The sequence below is a fragment of the Scyliorhinus canicula genome, chromosome 17 (genome assembly GCF_902713615.1).
Source record: "Scyliorhinus canicula chromosome 17, sScyCan1.1, whole genome shotgun sequence".
Classification (NCBI taxonomy): domain Eukaryota; kingdom Metazoa; phylum Chordata; class Chondrichthyes; order Carcharhiniformes; family Scyliorhinidae; genus Scyliorhinus; species Scyliorhinus canicula.
The window spans coordinates 112,958,361-112,983,127 of NC_052162.1; the positions used below are offsets into that span (position 1 = coordinate 112,958,361).

Here is a 24,767-nt window from a genome sequence, read left to right on the forward strand (position 1 = left end):
CACTACCTCCTTAGTGATAACAATCCTCTCAAGGTCCTCACCTGTCATAGCCTCATTTCTATCAGTCGCTGGCATGTTATTTGTGTCTTCCACTGTGAAGACCGACCCAAAAACCTGTTCAGTTCCTCAGCCATTTCCTCATTTCCCATTATTAAAACTCCCTTCTCATCTTCTAAAGGACTAATATTTACCTTCGCCACTCTTTTTTGTTTTATATATTTGTAAAAACTTTTACTGTCTGTTTTTATATTCTGAGCAAGTTTACTCTCATACTCTATCTTACTCTTCTTTATAGCTTTTTTAGTAGCTTTCTGTTGCCCCCTAAAGATTTCCCAGTCCTCTAATCTCCCAGCAATCTTTGCCACTTTATATGCTTTTTCCTTCAATTTGATACTCTCCCTTATTTCCTTAGATATCCACGGTCGATTTTCCCTCTTTCTACCGTCCTTCCTTTTTGTTGGTATAAACCTTTGCTGAGCACTGTGAAAAATCGCTTGGAAGGTTCTCCACTGTTCCTCAACTGTTCCACCATAAAGTCTTAGCTCCCAGTCTACCTTAGCTAGTTCTTCTCTCATCCCCTTGTAATCTCCTTTGTTTAAACACAAAACACTAGTATTTGATTTTACTTTCTCACCCTCCATCTGTATTTTAAATTCCACCATATTTTGATCGCTCCTTCCGAGAGGATCCCTAACTATGAGATCATGAATCAATCCTGTCTCATTACGCAGGACAAGATCTAGGACCGCTTGTTCCCTCGTAGGTTCCATTACATACTGTTCTGGGAAACTATCGCGGATACATTCTATAAACTCCTCCTCAAGGTTGCCTTGACCGACCTGGTTAAACCAATCGACATGTAGATTAAAATCCCCCATGATAACTGCTGTACCATTTCTACATGCATCAGTTATTTCTTTGTTTATTGCCTGCCCCACCATAACGTTACTATTTGGTGGCCGATAGACTACTCCTATCAGTGACTTTTTCGCCTTACTATTCCTGATTTCCACCCAAATGGATTCAACCTTATCCTCCATAGCACCGATGTCATCTATTGCCTATATTTACTATATTGCCTATATTTGCCTATATTTACTATTGCCTACATTTACTATTGCCTGGATGTCATCCTTAAATAACAGAGCAACACCACCTCCCTTACCATCCACTCTGTCCTTCCGAATAGTTTGATACCCTCGGATATTTAACTCCCAGTCGTGACCATCCTTTAACCATGTTTCAGTAATGGCCACTAAATCATAGTCATTCACGATGATTTGTGCCATCAACTCATTTATTTTACATTTACACACCCATCGCTCTGTAAAAACGTTTCCCCTCATGTCGCCTTTGATTCCTTTGTCAATTTGAGTGTCAATGTGTGCGTGACTTTAAGGGGAAGCTGGATAGGTCCATGAAAGAGAAAGGAACAGAGGGATTGGCAGATTGAACAAAAGACTTGTATTTGTGTAACACCTTTCAGGGCTACTGGATTTCTCGATGCACTTTCCAGCCAATGATGTACTTTCTGAAGTATAGTCACTGTTGTGTAGGAAACATGGCAGCAAATTTAGGCAAAACAAGATAGGAACATAGGAACAGTAGGCCATTCAGCCCTTCGAGCCTGCTGCCCCATTCTATAAGATCATCGCTGATCTGGATGTGATCTCAACTCCACTTTCCTATTTCACCCCCATAACCCTTGACTCCTCTGTCAATAATCTGTCTAACTCTTCCCTGAATATATTCAATGACCCAGCCCCCACTGCTCTCTGGGGAAGAGAATTCCACAGACTAAAGACCGTCTGAGAGATAAACATTCGCCTCAATCTCCGTCTGAATGGTGGACCTCATATTGATAAACCGTGTCCCCGGGTTCTAGTCTCTCCCACAATTGGAAACATCCTCCTGGTTTCTACCCTATCAAATCCCCTCAGGATTGTAAATGTTTCTATAAGATCACCTCTCCTTCATCTAAACTCCAGTGGGTACGGACCCAACATGTTCAACCTTTCTTCACAAGGGGAGCCCCTCATCCCAGGAATGAGTCGAGTGAACCTTCTCTGAACTGCTGCTAACACAATTATATCTTTGTGTTTCAAACAAGGTGAAGATGCAGCGCACAATATTCCAGGTGTGGTCTCACCAAGGCCCAGCACAGTTGTAGCTTCCATTTCCCCTTCTGAGGAACATTAATATTCCAGTTGCTTTCCGAAATAGTTGCTGTACCTTCATATTAACTTACTGTGCTTCCTGAAACAGGACACCCAGATCCCTCTGTAACGCAGAGTATTGCAACCTCTCTCCTTTTAGAACAAAGAATACAGCACAGGAACAGGCCCTTCGGCCCTCCAAGCCTGTACCAGTCATGATACCAACCTTTGCCAAAACCTCAGCAGTTCCTTGCGCCGTATCCCTCTATACCCATCCTATCCATGTGTTTGTCAAGATGCCTTCTGAACGCCGTTAATGTATCTGCTTCCACAACCTCCCCTGGCAAAGCGTTCCAGCACTCACCACCCTCTGCGTTAAAAACCTGCCTCGCACATCTCTAGATTTTGCCCCATGGACCTTAAACCTATGCCCCCTGGTGACTGACCCCTCCAACCTGGGAAAGAATGCCTGCCCATCCACTCTATCCATGCCCCTCATAACTTTGTAGACCTCTATCAGGTCACCCCTCAACCTCCGTCTTTCTAATGAAACCAGTCCGAGTCTATTCAGCCTCTCCGCATAGCTAACACCCTCCAGACCAGGCAACATCCTGGTAAACCTCCTCTGCACCCCCTCCAAAACGTCCACATCCTTCTGGTAGTGTGGCGACCAGAATTGTGCGCAATATTCCAAGTGCGGCCTTAAGGTTCTATACAACTGTAGCATGACTTGCCAGTTTTTATACTCGATTCCCCGTCCAATGAATGCAAGCATTCTGTATGCTTTCTTGACTACCTTGTCCACTTGTGTTGCCACCTTCAAAGATCTGTGGACCTGCACACCCAGATCTCTCTGACTTTCTATATTCCTATGAGTTTTACCATTTACAGTATATTCCCCCATGTTAGACCTACCAAAATGCATTACCTCACATTTGCCCGGTTTAAACCCCATTTGCCATTTCTCTGCCCAAGTCTCCAACCTATCTATGTCCTGCTGTACCTTCTGACAATCCTCAACTCTATCTCCCACTCCACCAATCTTGGTGTCATCCGCGAACTTACTAATCAGACCGGCTACATTTTCTTCCAAATCGTTTATGTGAAATTAAATTAAATGAAAATCGCTTATTGTCACAAGTAGCCCTCAAATGACGCTACTGTGAAAAGCCCCTAGTCACCACATTCCGGTGCCTGTTTGGGGAGGCTGGTACGAGAATTAACCCCGCGCTGCTGGTCTTGGTCTGCTTTACAAACCAGCTATTTAGCCCACTGTGCTAAGCCAGCCCCTACAACACAAACAACAGAGGCCCAAACACCAATCCCTGTTGAACACCACTAGTCACAATCTTCCATCCAGAAAAACACCCTTCTACTGCTACCCTTTGCCTTCTGTGACCGAGCCAGTTCTGTACCCATCTTACCACCTCACCTCTGATCCCGTGTGACTTCACCTTTTGCACCAATCTGCCATGTGGCAGCTTGTCAAAGGCCTTACTGAAGCCCATGTAAACAACATCCACTGCCCTACCCTCATCAATCATCTCTGTCACCTCCTCAATAAACCCGATCAAGTTAGTGAGACACGACCTCCCCTTCACAAAGCCATGCTGTCTCTCGCTAATGAGTAAATTTGTTTCCAAATGGGTATAAATCCTGTCCCTGAGAATTCTCTCCAATAATTTACCTCATACTGAAGTAAATAGGATACTGCTTCTCTGTTCGTCTGCCATAGTGAACACATACACATTCTCCCACATTATACTCCATCTGCACATTTTACCCTCTCACTTAACCTGTTTGCATCTTTTTGTAGACTCCCCACAACCTATTGGGAATTAACAAGATCCCACACACAGCAATGTGATAATGAGCAGATGATCTGTTTTTAGTGATGTTGATTGAGGGATAAATATTGACCAGGACACCGGGGATAACTCCCCTGCTCTTCTTCAAAAATAATGAGGTGTTTTAAATCTAACCAAGCAGGTAAAGCAGGCCTCACTAACATCTCACCTGAAAGTTAGGACTTCCAACAGAGCAGCACTCCCTCAGCACTGCACAAGGGGGCAGCTGGGAGTTTTGTTCCCAGTCCTGAATGGGGACATGACCTCAGACTGAGCCCTGACTGACAGGGAAGGCCATGATGTGGAGATGCCGACGTTGGACTGGGGTGAGCACAGTAAGAAGTCTTACAACACTAGGTTAAAGTCCAACACGTTTGTTTCAAACACTGATTCATGAGGTATTGTCCCACGGCCGGGATTGAACCTGGGTCATCAGCGCCGTGAGGCAGCAGTGCTAACCACTGCGCCACTATGCCGTCCTAGTCATCAAATATTTTCAGGACAGTGACTGGTCGTTCTCTAACTAGTGAAGATATGGAGCGATACGGGGGATAGTGCGTGAAAATGATGCCGAGGTAGATCGGTCAATGACCCCATTGAATGGTTGAGCAGGCTCGAGGGGCCGATTGGCCGAATGCAGCTCCTATTTGTTATGGTCTCTGTGTCCAGGACAGGAAGCAGTGAGCAGGGATCAGGCAATCAGCCTGAATCAGCACCTTCAGGAGAATTGGGAGGGTGAATATTAGATACAGCAGAGTGAGAATGGAGGGAGAGTGTGTGGGATGGAGGTTTACAGCTTAAATTTATGTGTTTTGAATTTCAATCCTGTACTGACAGTGATGTCTTTTCCAAATTGTTTTTACAGGATATTAGAAGAGTAGGAATTACGGACAGAAATCTCAATCAGAAATCTAGATCTGTGTCTCTTGATTCTTTGGGACCCGAATATCATCGGCCTTTGAATCACCAGGAAATGTTTAACTGCTCTGTCGGTTTCAAAGTTGTGACTGGAATGCACCATGGGGCGCATACACCCAAGTAGGGGCATCAATGAGTTGGCGAGATTGGAGCAGCTGAAATTGTTCTTTTTCAATCATAGAATCACTAGCTCTGAGAAAGAAGCCATTCAGCCCATCAAGTGTGATGTGGGCAATGAAGTGTCAATATGATTGAGATGCATTATAAAGTGAGTTATATTTATAAAAGCTGTCCTGACCCCTCTCTCTCTCACTGTCTTTTCCACCAGAACCATTGACCACATCTGCCATTTGTTTTTTTTATTCGTGGGATGTGGGCATCGCTGGCTGGGCCGCGTTTGTTGCCCATCTCTAATTGCCCTTGAACTGAGTGGCTGCAGTTAAGGGTCAACCACATTGCTGTGGATCTGAAGTCTCAAGTAGATCAGACCAGGTCAGCATGGGAGTGTCCCTTTAAGAAATGGTTTTGGCTTATCACATGGCTTCAGTGATGCCATTGTGTGGGTGGAGCTGGGCTGTGGCTCTGGGTTTTACTCTTGCTTTGAGATTTGGACTGGTTGTGAACTGCACAGGTTGAAAGAAGTGTCTCTCTATCTTCATCACGGTAGCACAAGTGGATAGCACTGTGGCTTCACAGCGCCAGGGTTCCAGGTTTGATTCCCCGCTGGGTCACTGTCTGTGCGGAGTCTGCACATCCTCCCCGTGTCTGCGTGGGTTTCCTCCGGGTGCTCCGGTTTCACCCACAGTCCAAAGATGTGGTTAGGTGGATTGGCCATGCTAAATTGCCCTTAGTGACCAAAAGGGTTGGGAGGGGTTATTGGGTTGCGGGGATAGGGTGGAAGTGAGGAATTAAATGGGTCAGTGCGGACTCGATGGGCTGAATTGTCTCCTTCTGCACTGTATGTTCTATGTTCATTTTAAAAGCTGTTTCCTGACTACTTGATAACTTAAAAGAGATAATTGCTTTCCTGAAGAATTCAAACCTTCTGTTTGAAAAGGGGAACAGAGTATCACTAACAAGTCTTATACCAGTAAGCATGCCATGTGCGGGGCTACACCTTTGAAAAGATGTTTCTGATTTTATTTGGATTTTGTTATTGAATTGGAACAGTTAAGGGGAAATTCATTAATGGTTATACACAGATGATTGTACGTGTGGGATCTTTATGGTTGTCGTTGATAAAAATTCTTACTGTGTGTGTTTATACACATATTAACTAAATTTATAGAATAAAGCTTGTTTTTTTGATTAAAAGCACCTAAGAACTCTGTTGAATAACACCTGAAAGGCAGGCTCTTGTGTTCAACGTAACCAAAATCAAAAAACAGTTGTAGGTCAGGTGAACTCCATGATATACTTTGGAGTTTTCTAAACCTTGCCCATAAGATAAGCATGGCAGATTTCCTTCTCTAAAGGGCACTAGTGAACCAGATGGGTTTTTACCAACAATTGACAATGGTTCATGATCAGCAATGAATTTCATTCCAGATTTTTAATTAATTCAAATTTCACTATCTGCTGAACTTGGATCCTCACTGCATTACCCAGAGTCTCTGGATTACTAGTTTAGCTATTGTTTTCCTAGATGTGTTTTGTGAGGCATGAAGTCACGATAGCCGATAATTCTGAGCTGTTTTCGAGTTGTTCCCTTTGCGTCCTGTACTTTCCCACTAACTTGTAGACAAAACAGCTGCAACTGTACTGTGTATAAATGTGTGTTATTGTAACTACTCCTTCAGATGCTTCGGTTCCCTGAAGCATTCCCCTGCATGTTTGTAATAAAGATTCCCAAACTTTAACCAACTCTGGATTCCGAGTGACATTTGTCCCACAACAACCTGGTGTCAGGAACAGGATCCACTGAGGGCTCTGATTAAAGGAAAGTCCCCATGGACAGCAGATACCGGGGTGAGTATTGTTTGTTTTATACCACCCGTGTTTAGTTCAGTGTGACTGACCGGATGGGCCTCCTCGGAACCTCAGGGATCTGTTCCTGGTCTGTTTCTTTAACGTCCACTCAATGCAATTTCAATAACTGGAACATTTCAGACAGGAATTGTCGATTTTACACCAAGGATGTGTTTGGGGGCGATGCTGAAGTCCCCGTGACCAAGAGGGTTTTGTAGCTGCTGACAAATGAGGGGATAAAGCCGAACGGGAGGCTAAACAGAAAGAGTTAGGCAGTTGGACAGAGTTTGGCGTGTGTTCAGAGGACCCAGATAGGGGTCAGCCAGCATCATCAATGGATCAGAGCAGAAAAGGTCCAACTGGATGGCCAAGGAGAGGTTAGTGGTGCGGGGATTTGAAGAACCTTTGGAGATAAAGAGATCAGAGTGGACTCAGCAGGAATGGTCATTCTGAAATCTCTTTGGCCAGTTTGGTGACATTTTCTCAGAACTTTTGTCAAGAAACATAAAAGTTGCATTTCTGCTGGGGGATCACCTCCCAAGGGCAGTGTTTCTGCAACCTCCCAAGAAGTCGACAGATGCAGACATAAGACTTTGGAAGTTAAATAAGTTTGTCTATGTTTTAAGAACATAAGAACTAGGAGCAGGAGTAGGCCATCTGGCCCCTCGAGCCTGCTCTGCCATTCAATGAGATCATGGCTGATCTTTTGTGGACTCAGCTCCACTTTCCAGCCCGAACACCATAACCCTTAATCCCTTTATTCTTCAAAAAACTATCTATCTTTACCTTAAAAACATGTAATGAAGGAGCCTCAACTGCTTCACTGGGCAGGGAATTCCATAGATTCACAACCCTTTGGGTGAAGAAGTTCCTCTTAAACTCAGTCCTAAATCTACTTCCCCTTATTTTGAGGCTGTGTCCCCGAGTTCTGCTTTCACCCGCCAGTGGAAACAACCTGCCCGCATCTATCCTATCTATTCCCTTCATAATTTTAAATGTTTCTATAAGATCCCCCCTCATCCTTCTAAATTCCAACGAGTACAGCCCCAGTCTACTCAACCTCTCCTCATAATCCAACCCCTTCAGCTCTGGGATTAACCTGGTGAATCTCCTCTGCACACCCTCCAGTTCCAGTATGTCCTTTTTCAAGTAAGGAGACCAAAACTGAACACAATACTCCAGGTGTGGCCTCACTAACACCTTATACAATTGCAACATAACCTCCCTAGTCTTAAACTCCATCCCTCTAGCAATGAAGGACAAAATTCCATTTGCCTTCTTAATCACCTGTTGCACCTGTAAACCAACCTTCTGTGACTCATGCACTAGCACACCCAGGTCTCTCTGCACAGAGGCATGCTTTAATATTTTATCTTTTAATTAATAATCCCGTTTGCTGTTATTCCTACCAAAATGGATAACCTCACATTTGTCAACATTGTATTCCATCTGCCAGACCCTAGCCCATTCACTTAACCTATACAAATCACTCTGCAGACTTCCAGTATCCTCTGCACTTTTTGCTTTACCACTCATCTTAGTGTCATCTGCAAACTTGGACACATTGCCCTTGGTCCCCAACTCCAAACCATCTATGTAAATTGTGAACAATTGTGGGCCCAACACGGATCCCTGAGGGACACCACTAGCTACTGATTGTCAACCAGAGAAACACCCATTAATCCCCACACTTTGCTTTCTATTAATTAACCAATCCTCTATCCATGCTCCTACTTTACCCTTAATGCCATGCATCTTTATCTTATGCAGCAACCTTTTGTGTGGCACCTTGTCAAAGGCTTTCTGGAAATCCAGATATACCACATCCATTGGCTCCCCGTTATCTACTGCACTAGTAATTTCCTCAAAAAATTCCACTAAATTAGTTAGGCACGACCTGCCCTTTATGAACCCATGCTGCGTCTGCCCAATGGGACAATTTCTATCCAGATGCCTCGCTATTTCTTCCTTGATGATAGATTCCAGCATCTTCCCTACAACCGAAGTTAAGCTCACTGGCCTATAATTTCCTGCTCTCTGCCTACCTCCTTTTTTAAACAGTGGTGTCACGTTTGCTAATTTCCAATCCACCGGGACCACCCCAGAGTGTAGTGAATTTTGGTAAATCATTAGTGCATCTGCAATTTCCCTAGCCATTTCTTTTAGCACTCTGGGATGCATTCTATCAGGGCCAGGAGACTTGTCTATCTTTAGCCCCATTAGCTTGCCCATCACTACCTCCTTAGTGATAACAATCCTCTCAAGGTCATCACCTGCCATAGCCTCATTTCTATCAGTCGCTGGCATTTTATTTGTGTCTTCCACTGTGAAGAACGACCCAAAAAACCTGTTCAGTTCCTCAGCCATTTCCTCATCTCCCATTATTAAAACTCCCTTCTCATCCACTAAAGGGCCAATATTTACCTTAGCCACTCGTTTTTGTTTTATATATTTGTAAAAACTTTTGCTGTCTGTTTTTATACTGTTTACTCTCATACTCTATCTTACTCTTCTTTATAGCTTTTTTAGTAGCTTTCTGTTGCCCCCTAAAAAGATTTCCCAGTCCTCTAGTCTCCCACCAATCTTTGGTGAGACAACGACTGCGACAACAAATAAACGGGCATCGTGCGACTATCAACAGGCAGGACTGTTCCCTTCCAGTTGGGGAACACTTCAGCAGTCAAGGACATTCAGCCTCTGATCTCCGGGTCAGCATTCTACAAGGAGGCCTTCAGGAGACGCGACAACGCAAAATTGCTGAGCAAAAACTTATAGCTAAGTTCCGCACGCATGAATGCGGACTCAACCGGGATCTGGGATTCATGTCGCATTACATTCGGCCCCCACCAACAAGCCTGGACTTGCAGAGGCCTACCGACTGAACTGGCTTGGGACAATTCACACCTCTTTAACCTGGAGTTACCTCTCTCTCTGCATCTTTGATGATTTGATTGCCTGCAGGTGCTCGCATTCCGGGGCATCTCTGACTGTGTCTATATAAACATTTCTGGAACAAGCCTTTCCATTCACCTGAAGAAGGAGCCGTGCTCCGAAAGCTCGTGTTTGAAACAAACCTGTTGGACTTTAACCTGGTGTTGTAAGACTTCTTACTGTGCACACCAATCTTTGCCACTTTATATGCTTTTTCCTTCAATTTGATACTCTCCCTTATTTCCTTAGATATCCACGGTCGATTTTCCCTCTTTCTACCCTCCTTCCTTTTTGTTGGTATAAACCTTTGCTGAGCACTGTGAAAAATCACTTGGAAGGTTCTCCACTGTTCCTCAACTGTTCCACCATAAAATCTTTGCTCCCAGTCTACCTTAGCTAGTTCCTCTCTCATCCCATTGTAATCCCCTTTGTTTAAACACAAAACACTAGTATTTGATTTTACTTTCTCACCCTCCATCTTTATTTTAAATTCCACCATATTGTGATCGCTCCTTCCGAGAGGATCCCTAACTATGAGATCATGAATCAATTTAGTCTCATTACACAGGACAAGATCTAGGACCGCTTGTTCACTCGTAGGTTCCATTACATACTGTTCTAGGAAACTATCGCGGATACATTCTATAAACTCCTCCTCAAGGTTGCCTTGACCGACCTGGTTAAACCAATCGACATGTAGATTAAAATCCCCCATGATAACTGCTGTACCATTTCTACATGCATCAGTTATTTCTTTGTTTATTGCCTGCCCCACCATAACGTTACTATTTGGTGGCCGATAGACTACTCCTATCAGTGACTTTTTCGCCTTACTATTCCTGATTTCCACCCAAATGGATTCAACCTTATCCTCCATAGCACCGATGCCATCCCTTACTATTGCCCGGATGTCATCCTTAAATAACAGAGCAACACCACCTCCCTTACCATCCACTCTGTCCTTCCGAATAGTTTGATACCCTCGGATATTTAACTCCCAGTCGTGACCATCCTTTAACCATGTTTCAGTAATGGCCACTAAATCATAGTCATTCACGATGATTTGTGCCATCAACTCATTTACTTTATTCCGAATACTACGAGCATTCAGGTAAAGTACACTTATGTTGGTTTTTTACCTCTGTTTTGAATCTTAACATCTCCAGTTTTAGTCCTTTTAGTATTACTGGGCCTATTCACTGAGCTCCCCTCAGTCACTGTACCTTGTACTGTCGCCCTTTTTGATTTTTGACTTTGGCTTCTCTGCCTTGCACTTTTCCCCTTACTTCATTTTTCTTCTGTCCCTGTTTTACTACCTTCCAACTTCCTGCATTGGTTCCCATCCCCCTGCCACATTAGTTTAATCCCTCCCCAACAGCTCTAGCAAACACCCCCCCCCCCCCCCCCCCCCCCCCAGGACATCGGTTCCAGACCTGCCCAGGTGCAAACCGTCCGGTTTGTACTGGTCCCACCTCCCCCAGAACCGGTCCTAATGCCCCAGGAATTTGAATCCCTCCCTCTTGCACCATCTCTTGAGCCACGCATTAATCCTATCTATCCTGACATTCCTGCTCTGACTAGCTCGTGGCACTGGTAGCAATCCTGAGATTACTACCTTTGAGGTCCTACTTTTTAGTTTATCTCCTAACTCCCTGAATTCCGCTTGTAGGACCTCATCCCGTTTTTTACCTATATCGTTGGTGCCTCTGTGCACCACGACAGCTGGCTGTTCACCCTCCCCCCCCCCCCCCCAGAATGTCCTGCAGCCGCTCCGAGACATCCTTGACCCTTGCACCAGGGAGGCAACATACCATCCTGGAGTCTCGATTGCGTCCACAGAACCACCTGTCTATTCCCCTTACGATCGAGTCCCCTATCACTATAGCCCTGCCATTTTTCTTCCTGCCCTGCTGTGCAGCAGAGCCAGCCATGATGCCATGAACCTGGCTGCTGCTGCCTTCCCCTGGTGAGCCATCTCCCTCAACAGTATCCAAAGCGGTATATCTGTTTTGTAGGGAGATGACCGCAGGGGACACCTGCACTGCCTTCCTACTCTTGCTCTGTCTTTTGGTCACCCATTTTCTATCTCCCTCAGTAAGCTTCACCTGCGATGTGACCAACTCGCTAAATGTGCTATCCACGACCTCCTCAGCATCGCGGATGCTCCAAAGTGAGTCCATCCGCAGCTCCAGAGCCGTCAAGCGGTCTAACAGGAGCTGCAACTGGACACACTTTTTGCACGTGAAAGAGCCAGGGACAGTGGACGTGTCCCTGAGCTCCAACATCGCACACGAGGAGCATGACACGGGTCTGGGATCTCCTGCCATGTCTTAAACCTTAGGTAAACTTAAACAACTACAATATCAAAGTAAAAATAAATAAATTAGACAATGAAAAGAAAAAGAGAAACTACTTACCAGGGTTAAAAAGCACCTCCGAAAAAGCACCTTCTCTCACTCTGCACCGAATTACCTCATTGCACCAAATTACCAAGGTCCAACTTCCCACTCTGGATTTGCCTCACTCCGGCTGTGTTTCTTTGAAAAGCGCAAGCTTACTGAGTGCGCTTTCTGTCTGTCTTTTATGCAGACCTCAGCTAACCGATGACTCAAAAAATACCTAAACTTCAAAGAGAAGAATACAATGTGCCCTTTGTGCCCCTAAACAGGACTCAGGTGACTGACAGATAACTGCCTCTCAGCAATTAGGGTGGGGCCAGCTTCAACCAATCAGACACTAAGCTACATACTGCACTTTTAACTGAAAAACAGCAGAATTAGAATTTCCACTTACCTTTCCTGATTACCTCACTTAAATTTAAAGTACCCAATTCCTTTTTTCCCCAATTAAGGGCAATTTAGCCTTGCCAATTCATCTACCCTGCACATCTTTTTGGGTTTGTGGGGGTGAGACGCACGCAGACACGGGGAGAATGTGCAAACTACACGGGGTCGGGATCGAACCCGGGTGCTTGGTGCTATGAGGCAGCAGTGCTAAACGCTAGGCCACCCTATTGAACGATGTTTCAGAGTGTATGGTACTTCTCAGTTAGATCAGCTTTGTTAAAGACGGGTTGTCCCCACCTGAAGGCAGAAGCTGCCGTGCTTTATTGGTACCATGGCGGGAAATTCTCGGGCATCTTTATGATGCATGTTGATGACTGCCTATGTGGTGGTACTACTGAGTTCCAAAACAGCAACATTCAAGGTTCGGAGTCAGGCTTTTGGGGCCTTTACATAAATTAGATTGGAAATCAGGCAGTGTGAGTCTGATGTGATTTTCCATCAACAATCTCATGGAGAAGTGAGGAGAAATTTATTCACCCAATGGTGAATCTGTGGAATTCGCTACCACAGAAAATAGTTGAGGCTAAAACGTTGCGTAATTTCAAGAAAGAATTAGATACAGCTCTTGGGGCTCAAGAGATATGGCGGGGGGGAAGGCGGGATCAGGGTATTGAACTTGATGATCAGCCATGATCACAATGAATGGTGGATCTGGCTCGAAGGGCCGAAAGCCTCCTCCTGCTTCTATTTTCTATGTCTTTATGAGACCGTATGAATCCTGTCACAGTCAATAGGGCCGGGACCTCACAGAAAGGTGAAGATGTTTCCAAAGCTGGGACTGAGCAGCTGCAAAGTCAAATCGGCCAATTGGATTGGCTGGGCACACAGACAAGGCCAGGTACAAGTTTTGATGTCTTCGAGCTGAGTTCTGTAATGAAACGTCCAACGGTCGAGGATATTTAATAGGCGAAAATATTTTTAAAATACAAGATGGAGAAACGTGTGCTGAAATTTCCATCTTTGGGTGAGCTGAAGAATATAAAATGGATTGTTTGCAGTGATGCCTCTCACTGGCAGGAGCCTGTCTCAGTGTCTGTACACTGAGTGATGTTTAAATATCTCTTTCAGCAGCAGAACAGACAAACATTTCTCTTTCTAGATTCAAAGATCAATGATATTCGGCTTGCATGAATCGAGTGACTGACAAATCTTGACGTGATGTTTGGTGTGAAATTTCTGTCTGCAAATCCCCCCCTTCTAATACCCTGCAAACGGAGTTTATAAAAGCCATCACTGTTAGTGCAGGATACCCAAATGGAATGTGAAATTCGATCCGATTGTAAGATCTGGGTTTGGCTCCAATCTCAATTGTAATCCTCAAATCAATTACACGTCAGAATGTGTTGTGAAAGTTACCCAAAAGGAAGCTGCAGCTTCTGACTAGTTACAGACCATTCCGGACACAAGAATGTTGTCACAGAATTTATTAAGTTAACTGTAATAAGTACAAAATCACAATACTTAACAAAGGCAGTGGATCAGTCCGTTTACTCTGGATCACCAGCTCTCAGCTTCCAGGTCACTGTGGTGATGTCTCTTGTTCTGTTGACTGAAGTCTATCCTCTTACTTCATGTTGTGTTGCATACTGAGCTCTAGAGAACTGTCGCTCATTAACCCTTTCCAGCAACTACCTCCACGCATGATCAGTTATATCCTGCAGTTCTGATTGGCCCAAGCAGCAAATAATCAGTCCCTGATTGGTTAAATGGAGCACGATCAATGTCTGGTCTCTGAAGGATGGTGGTCATGTTGCTGATGTCACTTCCAATTAAGTTGATCACTTTGCTGATGTCATTTCCTATTAATTCACATTTGCTGATGTCACTTCCCATTAACTCCTAATTGGTTGCCCAGGATTTCAATTACTTGTGGGAACATCCTTTTCTTTATTTTAAATTAAAAAAAAAAAAATCTCATCCTTAAAGTTACAAAGTCAATGTAATGTGGACAGGGCAAGCCCCTAAGCCATCTCATTGCTTGCGCCAAAAATCAATTCAAATCGAATTGAATTCATGGTCTCCACAAAAGAGACGTACACATAGATTACATAGAATTTACAGTGCAGAAGGAGGCCATTCAGCCCATCGAGTCTGCACCGGCTCTTGGAAACAGCACCCTACCAAAGGTTAACACCTCCACCCTGTCCCCATAACCCAGTACCCCACCCACCACTAAGGGCAATTTTGGACACTAAGGGCAATTTATCATGGCCAATCCACCTAACCTGCACATCTTTGGACTGTGGGAGGAAACCGGAGCACCCGGAGGAAACCCACGCACACACGGGGAGGATGTGCAGACTCCACACAGACAACGACCAAAACCGGAATCGAACCTGGGACCCTGGAGCTGTGAAGCGATTGTGCTATCCACAATGCTACCGTGCTGCCTACACGATCCAAGCTGACAAGAAAAGGCATTGCATTTCATCTTGGGTTTGATCTAACCCTTGATCATGGATGGCCAAAAGGCCGAGAAGTGATTGCTGTTCTCTGCTGTTTTATTAAGTTTCTAGCTTTTCCCCTCAAATAACAAAACATGAAGTAATTTGTGTGTCTACGTACTTGTAATAAGAGGCTATGTAGTGTCACTTCCTCATGATTGATGTTCATCAGGCTCATCGTCCTAACTGATACATCTCAGGTGTTATGTGGAACTTCTTAGTGACTGCTGATGCCTGAAGCAAGTTACTTAAATACAAATAACTAAAAGTACACCAGATACACAAACTTAAACTAAACAGCATTAACTACAGAACATAGAAAATAAATCCACAAGGGGGATTGGTGTGCTAAAGTTCAAGTAGTAAGGTACACATCACAAAATACCATTTTCTATTCAGAAATTACATGCTCATAAGACATAAAAATCACAAACCACATAACTACAACACCATTACAGAAACTGATAATAAAACCCACACCAATGGAGAAAATCTGTGTATACTTTGAAGGAACATGACATTAAGCTTTAAGTTAAAAAACAAATACAACATTGTTTAATTAAGAAACATCACACAAATCTCCTAATGCTGCAATAAACTATAAGAGATTCTCATTCAGCATTAGTCCTGTCATTGCCCTCAAATGCCCTCATTTAAGGAATGATGTCAATGTGTTGGAAGCAGTTCAGAGAAGGTTTACTGGACTCATACCTGGAATTGGAGGCTGGTCTTATGAGGAATGATTGGACAGGCTGGGCTTGTGTCCGATGGAGTTTAGGTGACTTGATTGAACCGTATAAGATGCTGAGGGGCCTTGACAGGGTGGATGTGGAAAGGATGTTTCCTCTTGTGGGAGAATCTAGAAATTAGAGTCACTTTAAAAGTAACAACTTGCCCATTTAAGGCAGAGGAGAACCTTTTTGCTCTCTGAGGGTCATCAGTCTTCAGAACTCTCTTCCTCAAAAGGACGGTAGAAGCAGAGACTTTGAATATTTTGAAGGCAGAGCTGGATAGATTCTTGATAAGCAAGGGGGTGAAAGGTTATCGGGGGGGGGGGTCAGCGGGAATATGGAGAAGGCTCGAGGGGCCGAGTGGCCTACTCCTGCTCCTAATCCGTATGTTATCACATCCTTTATAATAGATTGTAGCATTTTCCCTCCTACTGATGTCAGGCTAATGGGTCTGTGGTTCCCTGTTTTCTCTCTCACTCCTTAAATAGTGGGGTTACATTTACCACCTTCCAATCTGCAGGAACCATTCCAGAATCTATAGAATTGTGAAAGATGATCACCAATGTATCCACTATCTCTCCAGCCGCCTCTTTCAACACTCTGGGATGTAGAGCATCAGCTTTTGGGGATTTATTAACTTTCAACCACATTAATTTCTCCAGTGCTACTTTTTCACTAATACTAATCTCTTTCAGTTCCTCGTTCTCACTAGTCCCTTGGGATTTGAGGGAATTTCTGCATCTTCCTCCGTGAAGACAGACACACATTGTTTAGTTTCTCTGCCATTTCCTTATTCCCCATTATAAACTCTCCTGTCTCTGTCTGGAATGGACCCACATTGGTCTTTGCTAATCTTTTCCTTTTCACATTCCTACAGGAGCTTTTCCAGTCGGTTTTTATGTTTCTCCCCAGTTTGCTCTCATATTCTATTTTGTCTTTATCAGTTTCTTGGTCCTCCTTTGCTGAATTCTAAAACAAGTTCCCAATCCTCAGGTTTACTACTATTTTGGCCACTTTATGAACCTCTCCCTTTGATCTAATGGAACCTTTAACTTTTCTTGTTAGCCAAATTTCCTGTTGAGATTTTTGCTCCTTAGAGGAATCTATATTTGTTGCATTTATGTTTAAGGAAAGTCGCCAAAGTACCAGAGGTCCAAAGGCTGCTCTCCCCTTTTGAGAGAGAGAGAGAGAGAGAGAGAGAGAGAGAGAGAGAGAGAGAGAGAGAGCTGACTAGTGGTGATTTCACCTGAGGGTCACCACACCTCAGGTGAGGGGCAATATTGAGAAGATGAGGCCTTCATGGATGACCACCCAGTACGGGTGGTGACCCCATGCCGTTGGCGTCACTCCGCATCATGTTTTTAAAAATTTTTTTTTTTTTAAAAAGAGTATCCAATTATTTTTTTTTCCAATTAAGGGCCAATTTAGCGTGGCCAATCCACCTACCTTGCACATCTTTGGGTTGTGGGGGTGAGACCCATGCAGGCATGGGGAGAATGTGCAAACTCCACACGGACAGTGAGCTGGGCCGGAATCGAATCCAGGTGCTTGGTGCCGTGAGGCAGCAGTGCTAACCACTGCGCCGCCGTGCCGCCCCCGTTGCTCCACATCACGAACCAGTCATCCAGCCAACTGAGCTAACCAATCCCCTTGTAAATATGCAATTATTCTTTATATATTAGCTATTCCCCATGTTTCCCAGTCCACCTCAGACAACCTGCCCCTCAGACCTGACAGTTTTCTTCTGTGAGGAATACCCAAATAAATGAAACAAAACAACAAAAAAAACATGTAACCACCACAGCCCATCTCCATGGCAACGTGGCATGCTTTGGAGGTTCCAAACAGACATGGTAACTAAATATCTCCAAATTTCCAAATACCCTTTCACTCTGTCATCCTTGTGAAATTTAGAACCAGGTATTCACAACAAGGCTCAAAGATCGTCAGCCCACTGGAGGCAAAGTCGTGAGAGTGGCCAGTCCAGCAGAAAGAAACCCTCCAACCATCCCCATTGAACAGCTGTCAGAATGAACAAAATGCAGTCCTGGGTGTAACTGAGAGCAGAAACAATAACAGCAGAATCCAACCCCTGTAATCACTTGTGAACTTGTTGGTGTCTCCACAGTTGCGATGAATCACAGATTTCCTTCCCAGGCTGAGAGCACGTGAATGGCCTCTACTCGTGAAGTCGCTGGTGTGTCCGCAGGCTGGATGAGTGAATAAATCCTTTTCCACACTGAGAACAGGTGAAGGGTCTCTCCCCAGTGTGAAGTCGCTGGTGTGACTTCAGGTTGGTTGACCGAGCGAATCCCTTCCCACACTTAGAGCAGGTGAACGGCCTTTCCCCAGTCTTAACGCGCTGGTGTGACTGCAGGTGGGATAATTGACTAAATCCTTTCCCACAGTCAGAGCAGTTGAACGGCTTCTCCCCAGTGTGAACGCGCTGATGTGACCGTAGGCTGGTTGAAACACGGAATGCCTTTCCACACTGAGGGCAGGTGAATGGCTTCTCCCCAGTGTGAACGCGCTCATGTGACTGCAGGTTGGATAACTGACTGAATCCCTTCCCACAATGAGAGCAGGTGTATGGCTTCTCCCCAGTGTGAACTCGCTGGTGTTTCTTCAGTATGGATAGCTCAGTGAATCCCTTCCCACATGCAGAGCAGGTGAACGGCTTCTCCCCAGTGTGAACCCGCTGGTGTTTCACAAGTTCGGATGAAACACGGAATCCCTTGCCACACTGGGAGCAGGTGAACGGCCTCTCCCCAGTGTGAATTCGCTTGTGTACACGCAGGTCGTGTAACTGTCTGAATCCCTTCCCACACTGAGAGCAGGTAAACGGCTTCTCCCCAGTGTGAACTCGCTGGTGTACCCGCAGGGTGGATGAATCACTGAATCCCTTCCCACACAGAGAGCAAGTAAATGGCTTCTCCCCAGTGTGAACGCGCTGGTGTGAACGCAGGCCAGATGGATCACTGAAGCCCTTCCCACAGTCAGAGCAGGTGAACGGCTTCTCCCCAGTGTGAATTCGCTGATGTTTCCGCAGGCTGGATGAATCACTGAATTCCTTCCCGCACTGAGAGCAGGTGAACGGTCTCTCGCCAGTGTGAACTCGCTGGTGTGTCCGCAGGTTGGATAACACAGTAAATCCCTTTCCACACACAGAGCAGGTGAACGGCCTCTCCCCCGTGTGAATGCGTCGATGAGCTTCCAGCGTAGATGGGGCTCTGAATCCCTTCCCACAGTCCCCACATTTATACGGTTTCTGCATGTTGCGTCTCCTCATGTCTCTCCAGGTAACAATCAGTTGAAGTCTTTTCCACACACACAGAACACGTGTACGGTCTCTCCCCGTTGTGAATGGGGTGATGTGTTTTTCAGGCTATGTCACTGGTTAAAGCTCTTTCCACAGTCAGTGCTCTGGAACACTCTCACTCGGGTGTGTCTGTGTCTCGGTGCTTTTCCAGTCACACTGATGTTTAAAATCTTTTGATGCCGACAGCTCGGGCAAACATTTCTCTTTCTGGATTGAATGATATTCAGAACCTGAGGAATCCGGTGACTCCGTAATATCAAGAGGTTGCGTTTGACATTTCTGTCTGTAATTCCTCCTCTTCTATTATCCTGTAAAAGGGGTTTACAAAAGACATCACTGTCAGTCCCGGATAGAAATTCAGAACCGAGAATTCTAGTTTTGATAAAACTTTCTTTTCTCTCTCATTTCCCAATCCCTCGCCTCCAGGGAGCGGACTCGGAGGGGTGGAGTATCGGAGCTGAGGGTATTAAAACCTTACCTCAGGAATTTGCGGCCTAGTCTCCAGGGAGCGGACCCGGAGAGATGCAGTATTGGAGCCGTGAGTATTAAAACTTTACCTCAGGAATTTGCGGCCTAGTCTCCAGGGAGCGGACCGGGAGGGGCGGAGTATCAGTGCTGAGGGTATTAAAACTTTACCTCAGGAATTCGCGGCCTAGTCTCCAGGGAGCGGACCCGGAGGGGTGGAGTATCGGAGCAGTGAGTATTATAACCTTACCTCAGGAATTTGCGGCCTAGTCTCCAGGGAGCGGACCCAGAGGGGTGGAGTATCGGAGCAGTGAGTATTATAACCTTACCTCAGGAATTTGCGGCCTAGTCTCCAGGGAGCGGACCGGGAGGGGCGGAGTATCAGTGCTGAGGGTATTAAAACTTTACCTCAGGAATTCGCGGCCTAGTCTCCAGGGAGCGGACCCAGAGGGGTGGAGTATCGGAGCAGTGAGTATTATAACCTTACCTCGGGAATTTGCGGCCTAGTCTCCAGGGAGCGGACCCAGAGGGGTGGAGTATCGGAGCAGTGAGTATTATAACCTTACCTCAGGAATTTGCGGCCTAGTCTCCAGGGAGCGGACCGGGAGGGGCGGAGTATCAGTGCTGAGGGTATTAAAACTTTACCTCAGGAATTCGCGGCCTAGTCTCCAGGGAGCGGACCCAGAGGGGTGGAGTATCGGAGCAGTGAGTATTATAACCTTACCTCAGGAATTTGCGGCCTAGTCTCCAGGGAGCGGACCCAGAGGGGTGGAGTATCGGAGCAGTGAGTATTATAACCTTACCTCAGGAATTTGCGGCCTAGTCTCCAGGGAGCGGACCCAGAGGGGTGGAGTATCGGAGCAGTGAGTATTATAACCTTACCTCAGGAATTTGCGGCCTAGTCTCCAGGGAGCGGACCGGGAGGGGCGGAGTATCAGTGCTGAGGGTATTAAAACCTTACCTCGGGAATTTGCGGCCTAGTCTCCAGGGAGCGGACCCAGAGGGGTGGAGTATCGGAGCAGTGAGTATTATAACCTTACCTCAGGAATGTGCGGCCTAGTCTCCAGGGAGCGGACCCAGAGGGGTGGAGTATCGGAGCAGTGAGTATTATAACCTTACCTCAGGAATTTGCGGCCTAGTCTCCAGGGAGCGGACCCAGAGGGGTGGAGTATCGGAGCAGTGAGTATTATAACGTTACCTCGGGCGGGGATGTGTTGAGCGGCGCTCAGAAGGCGGCTCTCCTCCTCGGAAATCGAATTTAGGCAATTTTATCCAAAATAGCCCACCAGAACCGAGAAAAATAAGTATCCTCATCCAACCCACACAAGACACAGGATAGTTGCAAAAATGCCAAACAGCTGCACCAGAGGCTGCAAGGAAACGAGAGGCAACGGGAGCCTGGAGAAACGGGGTGAGCGAGACGGCGGACTCGCGAGGCGAGGAAACTCTGGCAGCAGCTGAAGGAGAGGGACCAACAAGCCGTGCAAGGAACGCCCCCTGTTCCATTACTAATGACTACACATATCATACTATTCCCCTTGTTCCTGTTTCTTGTCTGTAAGATAAATGGAGATTGTTTCAAACATGTGGGCAGCACGGTAGCATGGTGGTTAGCATAAATGCTTCACAGCTCCAGGGTCCCAGGTTCAATTCCCGGCTGGGTCACTGTCTGTGCGGAGTCTGCACGTCCTCCCCGTGTGTGTGTGGGTTTCCTCCGGGTGCTCCGGTTTCCTCCCACAGTCCAAAGATGTGCGGGTTAGGTGGATTGGCCATGATAAATTGCCCGTAGTGTCCTAAAAAGTACGGTTAAGGGGGGGGTTGTTGGGTTACGGGTATAGGGTGGATACGTGGGTTTGAGTAGGGTGATCATTGCTCGGCACAACATCGAGGGCCGAAGGGCCTGTTCTGTGCTGTACTGTTCTATGTTCTATGTATCAAAAGCATTGTCAGATCAATACAAGTAGTTGAGTACTAGTTAACAATTTTTCTTTAACTTGTTTTTTTTTAACATTTTTTTTTACAGTCCACAAATGCGAGTCTGTACTCAGTCTTCCCTGTGAAAAAATGAAATGAAAATTGCTTATTGTCACGAGTAGGCTTCAAATGAAGTTACTGTGAAAAGCCCCTAGTAGCCACATTCCGGCGCCTGTTCGGGGAGGCTGGTACGGGAATTGAACCGTGCTGCTGGCCTGCCTGGGTCTGCTTTCAAAGCCAGCGATTTAGTCCTGTGCTAAACAGCCCCAGTGGCAGTGTGTCACAGTACCAACAAGTCATCAGTCCAATCCATCAAATGTTCGAATGGTTCGTTGTCGGACGTGATCTTTTTCTGTGCTTGTGATGTTGCAGCATGGTTTTGTGAAGGGGAGGTCGTGTCTCACTAACTTGATAGAGGTCACAAAGATGATTGATGCAGGTAGGGCAGTGGATGTTGTCTATATGGACTTCAGTAAGGCCTTTGACAAGGTCCCTCGTGGCAGACTGGTACAAAAGGTGAAGTCACACGAGATCATAGGTGAGCTGGCAAGATGGGTACAGAACTGGCTAGGTCATAGAAGGCAGAGAGTAGCAACGGAAGGGAGCTTTTCTGATTGGAGGGCTGTGACTAGTGGTGTTCCGCAGGGATCAGTGCTAGGACCTTTGCTGTTCGTAGTATATATAAATGCTTTGGAGGAAAATGTAAACTGATTAGTAAGTTTGCAGATGACACAAAGGTGAGTAGAATTGCGGATAGCGATGAGGACTGTCAGGGGATACAGCAGGATTTAGATTGTTTGGAGACTTGGGCGGAGAGATGGCAGATGGAGTTTAATCCGGACAAATGTGAGGTAATGCATTTTGGAAGGTCTAATACAGGTAGGGAATATACAGTGAATGGCAGAACCCTCAAGAATATTGACAGTCAGAGAGATCGAGGTGTACAGGTCCACAGGTCACTGAAAGGGGCAACACGGGTGGAGAAGGTAGTCAGGAAGGCATATGACATGCTTGCCTTCATTGGTCGGGGCGTTGAGTATAAAAATTGGCAGTCATGTTGCAGCTGTGAGGAACCTTAGTTAGGCCACACTTGGAGTATAGTGTTCAATTATGGTCGCCACACTACCAGAAGGATGTGGAGGCTTTAGAGAGGGTGCAGAAGAGATTTACCAGGATGTTGCCTGGTATGAAGGGCATAAGCTATGAGGAGAAGTTGAATAAACTTGGTTTGTTCTAATTACTTGCTGCCCCTCACACCTTAAACCTGTGTCCCCTAGTAATTGACTCTTCCACCCTGGGAAAAAGCCTCTTGCCTCTTGGGAGTTCTCTATAGGCCACCTAATAGTTCTAGGGATGTAGAGGAAAGGATGGCGAAGATGATTCTGGAAAAGAGCGAAAGTAACAGGGTAGTTGTTATGGGAGACTTTAACTTTCCAAATATTGACTGGAAAAGATATAGTTCGAGTACATTAGATGGGTCGTTCTTTGTACAATGTGTGCAGGAGGGTTTCCTGACACAATATGTTGACAGGCCAACAAGAGGCGAGGCCACATTGGATTCGGTTTTGGGTAATGAACCAGGCCAGGTGTTAGATCTGGAGGTAGGTGAGCACTTTGGAAACAGTGACCACAATTCGGTGACCTTTACGTTAGTGATGGAAAGGGATAAGTATACCCCGCAGGGCAAGAGTTATAGCTGGGGGAAGGGCAATTATGATGCCATTAGACATGACTTAGGATGTGTAGTTTGGAGAAGTAGGCTGCAAGGGTTGGGCACACTGGATATGTGGAGCTTGTTCAAGGAACAGCTATTGCATGTTCTTGATAAGTACGTACCAGTCAGGCAGGGAGGAAGGGGTCGAGCGAGTGAACCGTGGTTTACCAAAGAAGTGGAATCTCTTGTTAAGAGGAAGAAGGAGGCCTACGGAGCTGATGCGCCAGTATCCTGCTCGCCTTCTCCCCATACTCATAAACCGCGCCTTGCGCCTTCCCCCACTAAATAGCGCCACAGGACTGGAGGATAGCAAATGTGGTCCCTTTGTTCAAGAAGGGGAGTGGAGATAACCCCGGTAACTATAGGCCGGTGAGCCTAACGTCTGTGGTGGGTAAAGTCTTGGAGAGGATTATAAAAGATACGATTTATAATCATCTAGATAGGAATAATATGATTAGGGATAGTCAGCATGGTTTTGTGAAGGGTAGGTCATGCCTCACAAACCTTATCAAGTTCTTTGAGAAGGTGACTGAACAGGTAGACGAGGGTAGAGCAGTTGATGTGGTGTATATGGATTTCAGTAAAGCGTTTGATAAGGTTCCCCACGGTCGGCTATTGCAGAAAATACGGAGGCTGGGGATTGAGGGTGATTTAGAGATGTGGATCAGAAATTGGCTAGTTGAAAGAAGACAGAGAGTGGTAGTTGATGGGAAATGTTCAGAATGGAGTTCAGTTACGAGTGGCGTACCACAAGGATCTGTTCTGGGGCCGTTGCTGTTTGTCATTTTTATAAATGAGCTAGAGGAGGGCGCAGAAGGATGGGTGAGTAAATTTGCAGACGACACTAAAGTCGGTGGAGTTGTAGACAGTGCGGAAGGATGTTGCAGGTTACAGAGGGACATAGATAAGCTGCAGAGCTGGGCTGAGAGGTGGCAAATGGAGTTTAATGTGGAGAAGTGTGAGGTGATTCACTTTGGAAAGAATACAGTAGTCCCCCGTTATACCGCGCTCCGCAATACGCGTTCGCGATATACGGCGGGGGGGCTTATGGACCCCAACTGTCAGTTGTGTCAATTTCAGCGGCCGGCTCACTTTGATCCGGAGAGGGAAGCTGCTCTCTCACTGAAACAATCAGCCGGCCGCTGAAATTGACACTGCCCGCTGCTCTCTCCGTCCAATCCAACTTTTAAGTTTTAATGTTTCTGATTGGAGGGAGAGAGCAGCCGGCAGTGTCAATTTCAGCGGCCGGCTCACTTTGATCCGGAGAGGGAAGCTGCTCTCACTGAAACAATCAGCTGGCCGCTGAAATTGACACTGCCGAGGGGGGGGCGGGTGTTGGGGAGGGAGAAGAGGGGGGGCGGGTGTTGGGGGGGGGGGGAGAAGAGGGGGGGCGGGTGGGGGGGGGGGAGGGGGGGGGGGGGGGGGGGGGGGGGGGGGGGGTGGGGGGGGGGTGG

The 24,767-nt window shown here is 46.1% G+C and overlaps 1 protein-coding gene across 1 annotated transcript in view; it reads right to left on the reverse strand.

Moving 5' to 3' along the window:
• Positions 1 to 24,767, reverse strand: part of LOC119952179 (zinc finger protein 239-like) — a 52,636-nt gene that overhangs the window by 13,873 nt on the left and 13,996 nt on the right. Inside the window, exon 2 of the mRNA XM_038775783.1 lies at positions 18,150 to 19,468. Coding sequence (XP_038631711.1) covers positions 18,150 to 19,130 — 981 coding nt within the window. The 5' untranslated portion in view covers positions 19,131 to 19,468. The remainder of the gene's footprint in view (positions 1 to 18,149; positions 19,469 to 24,767) is intronic.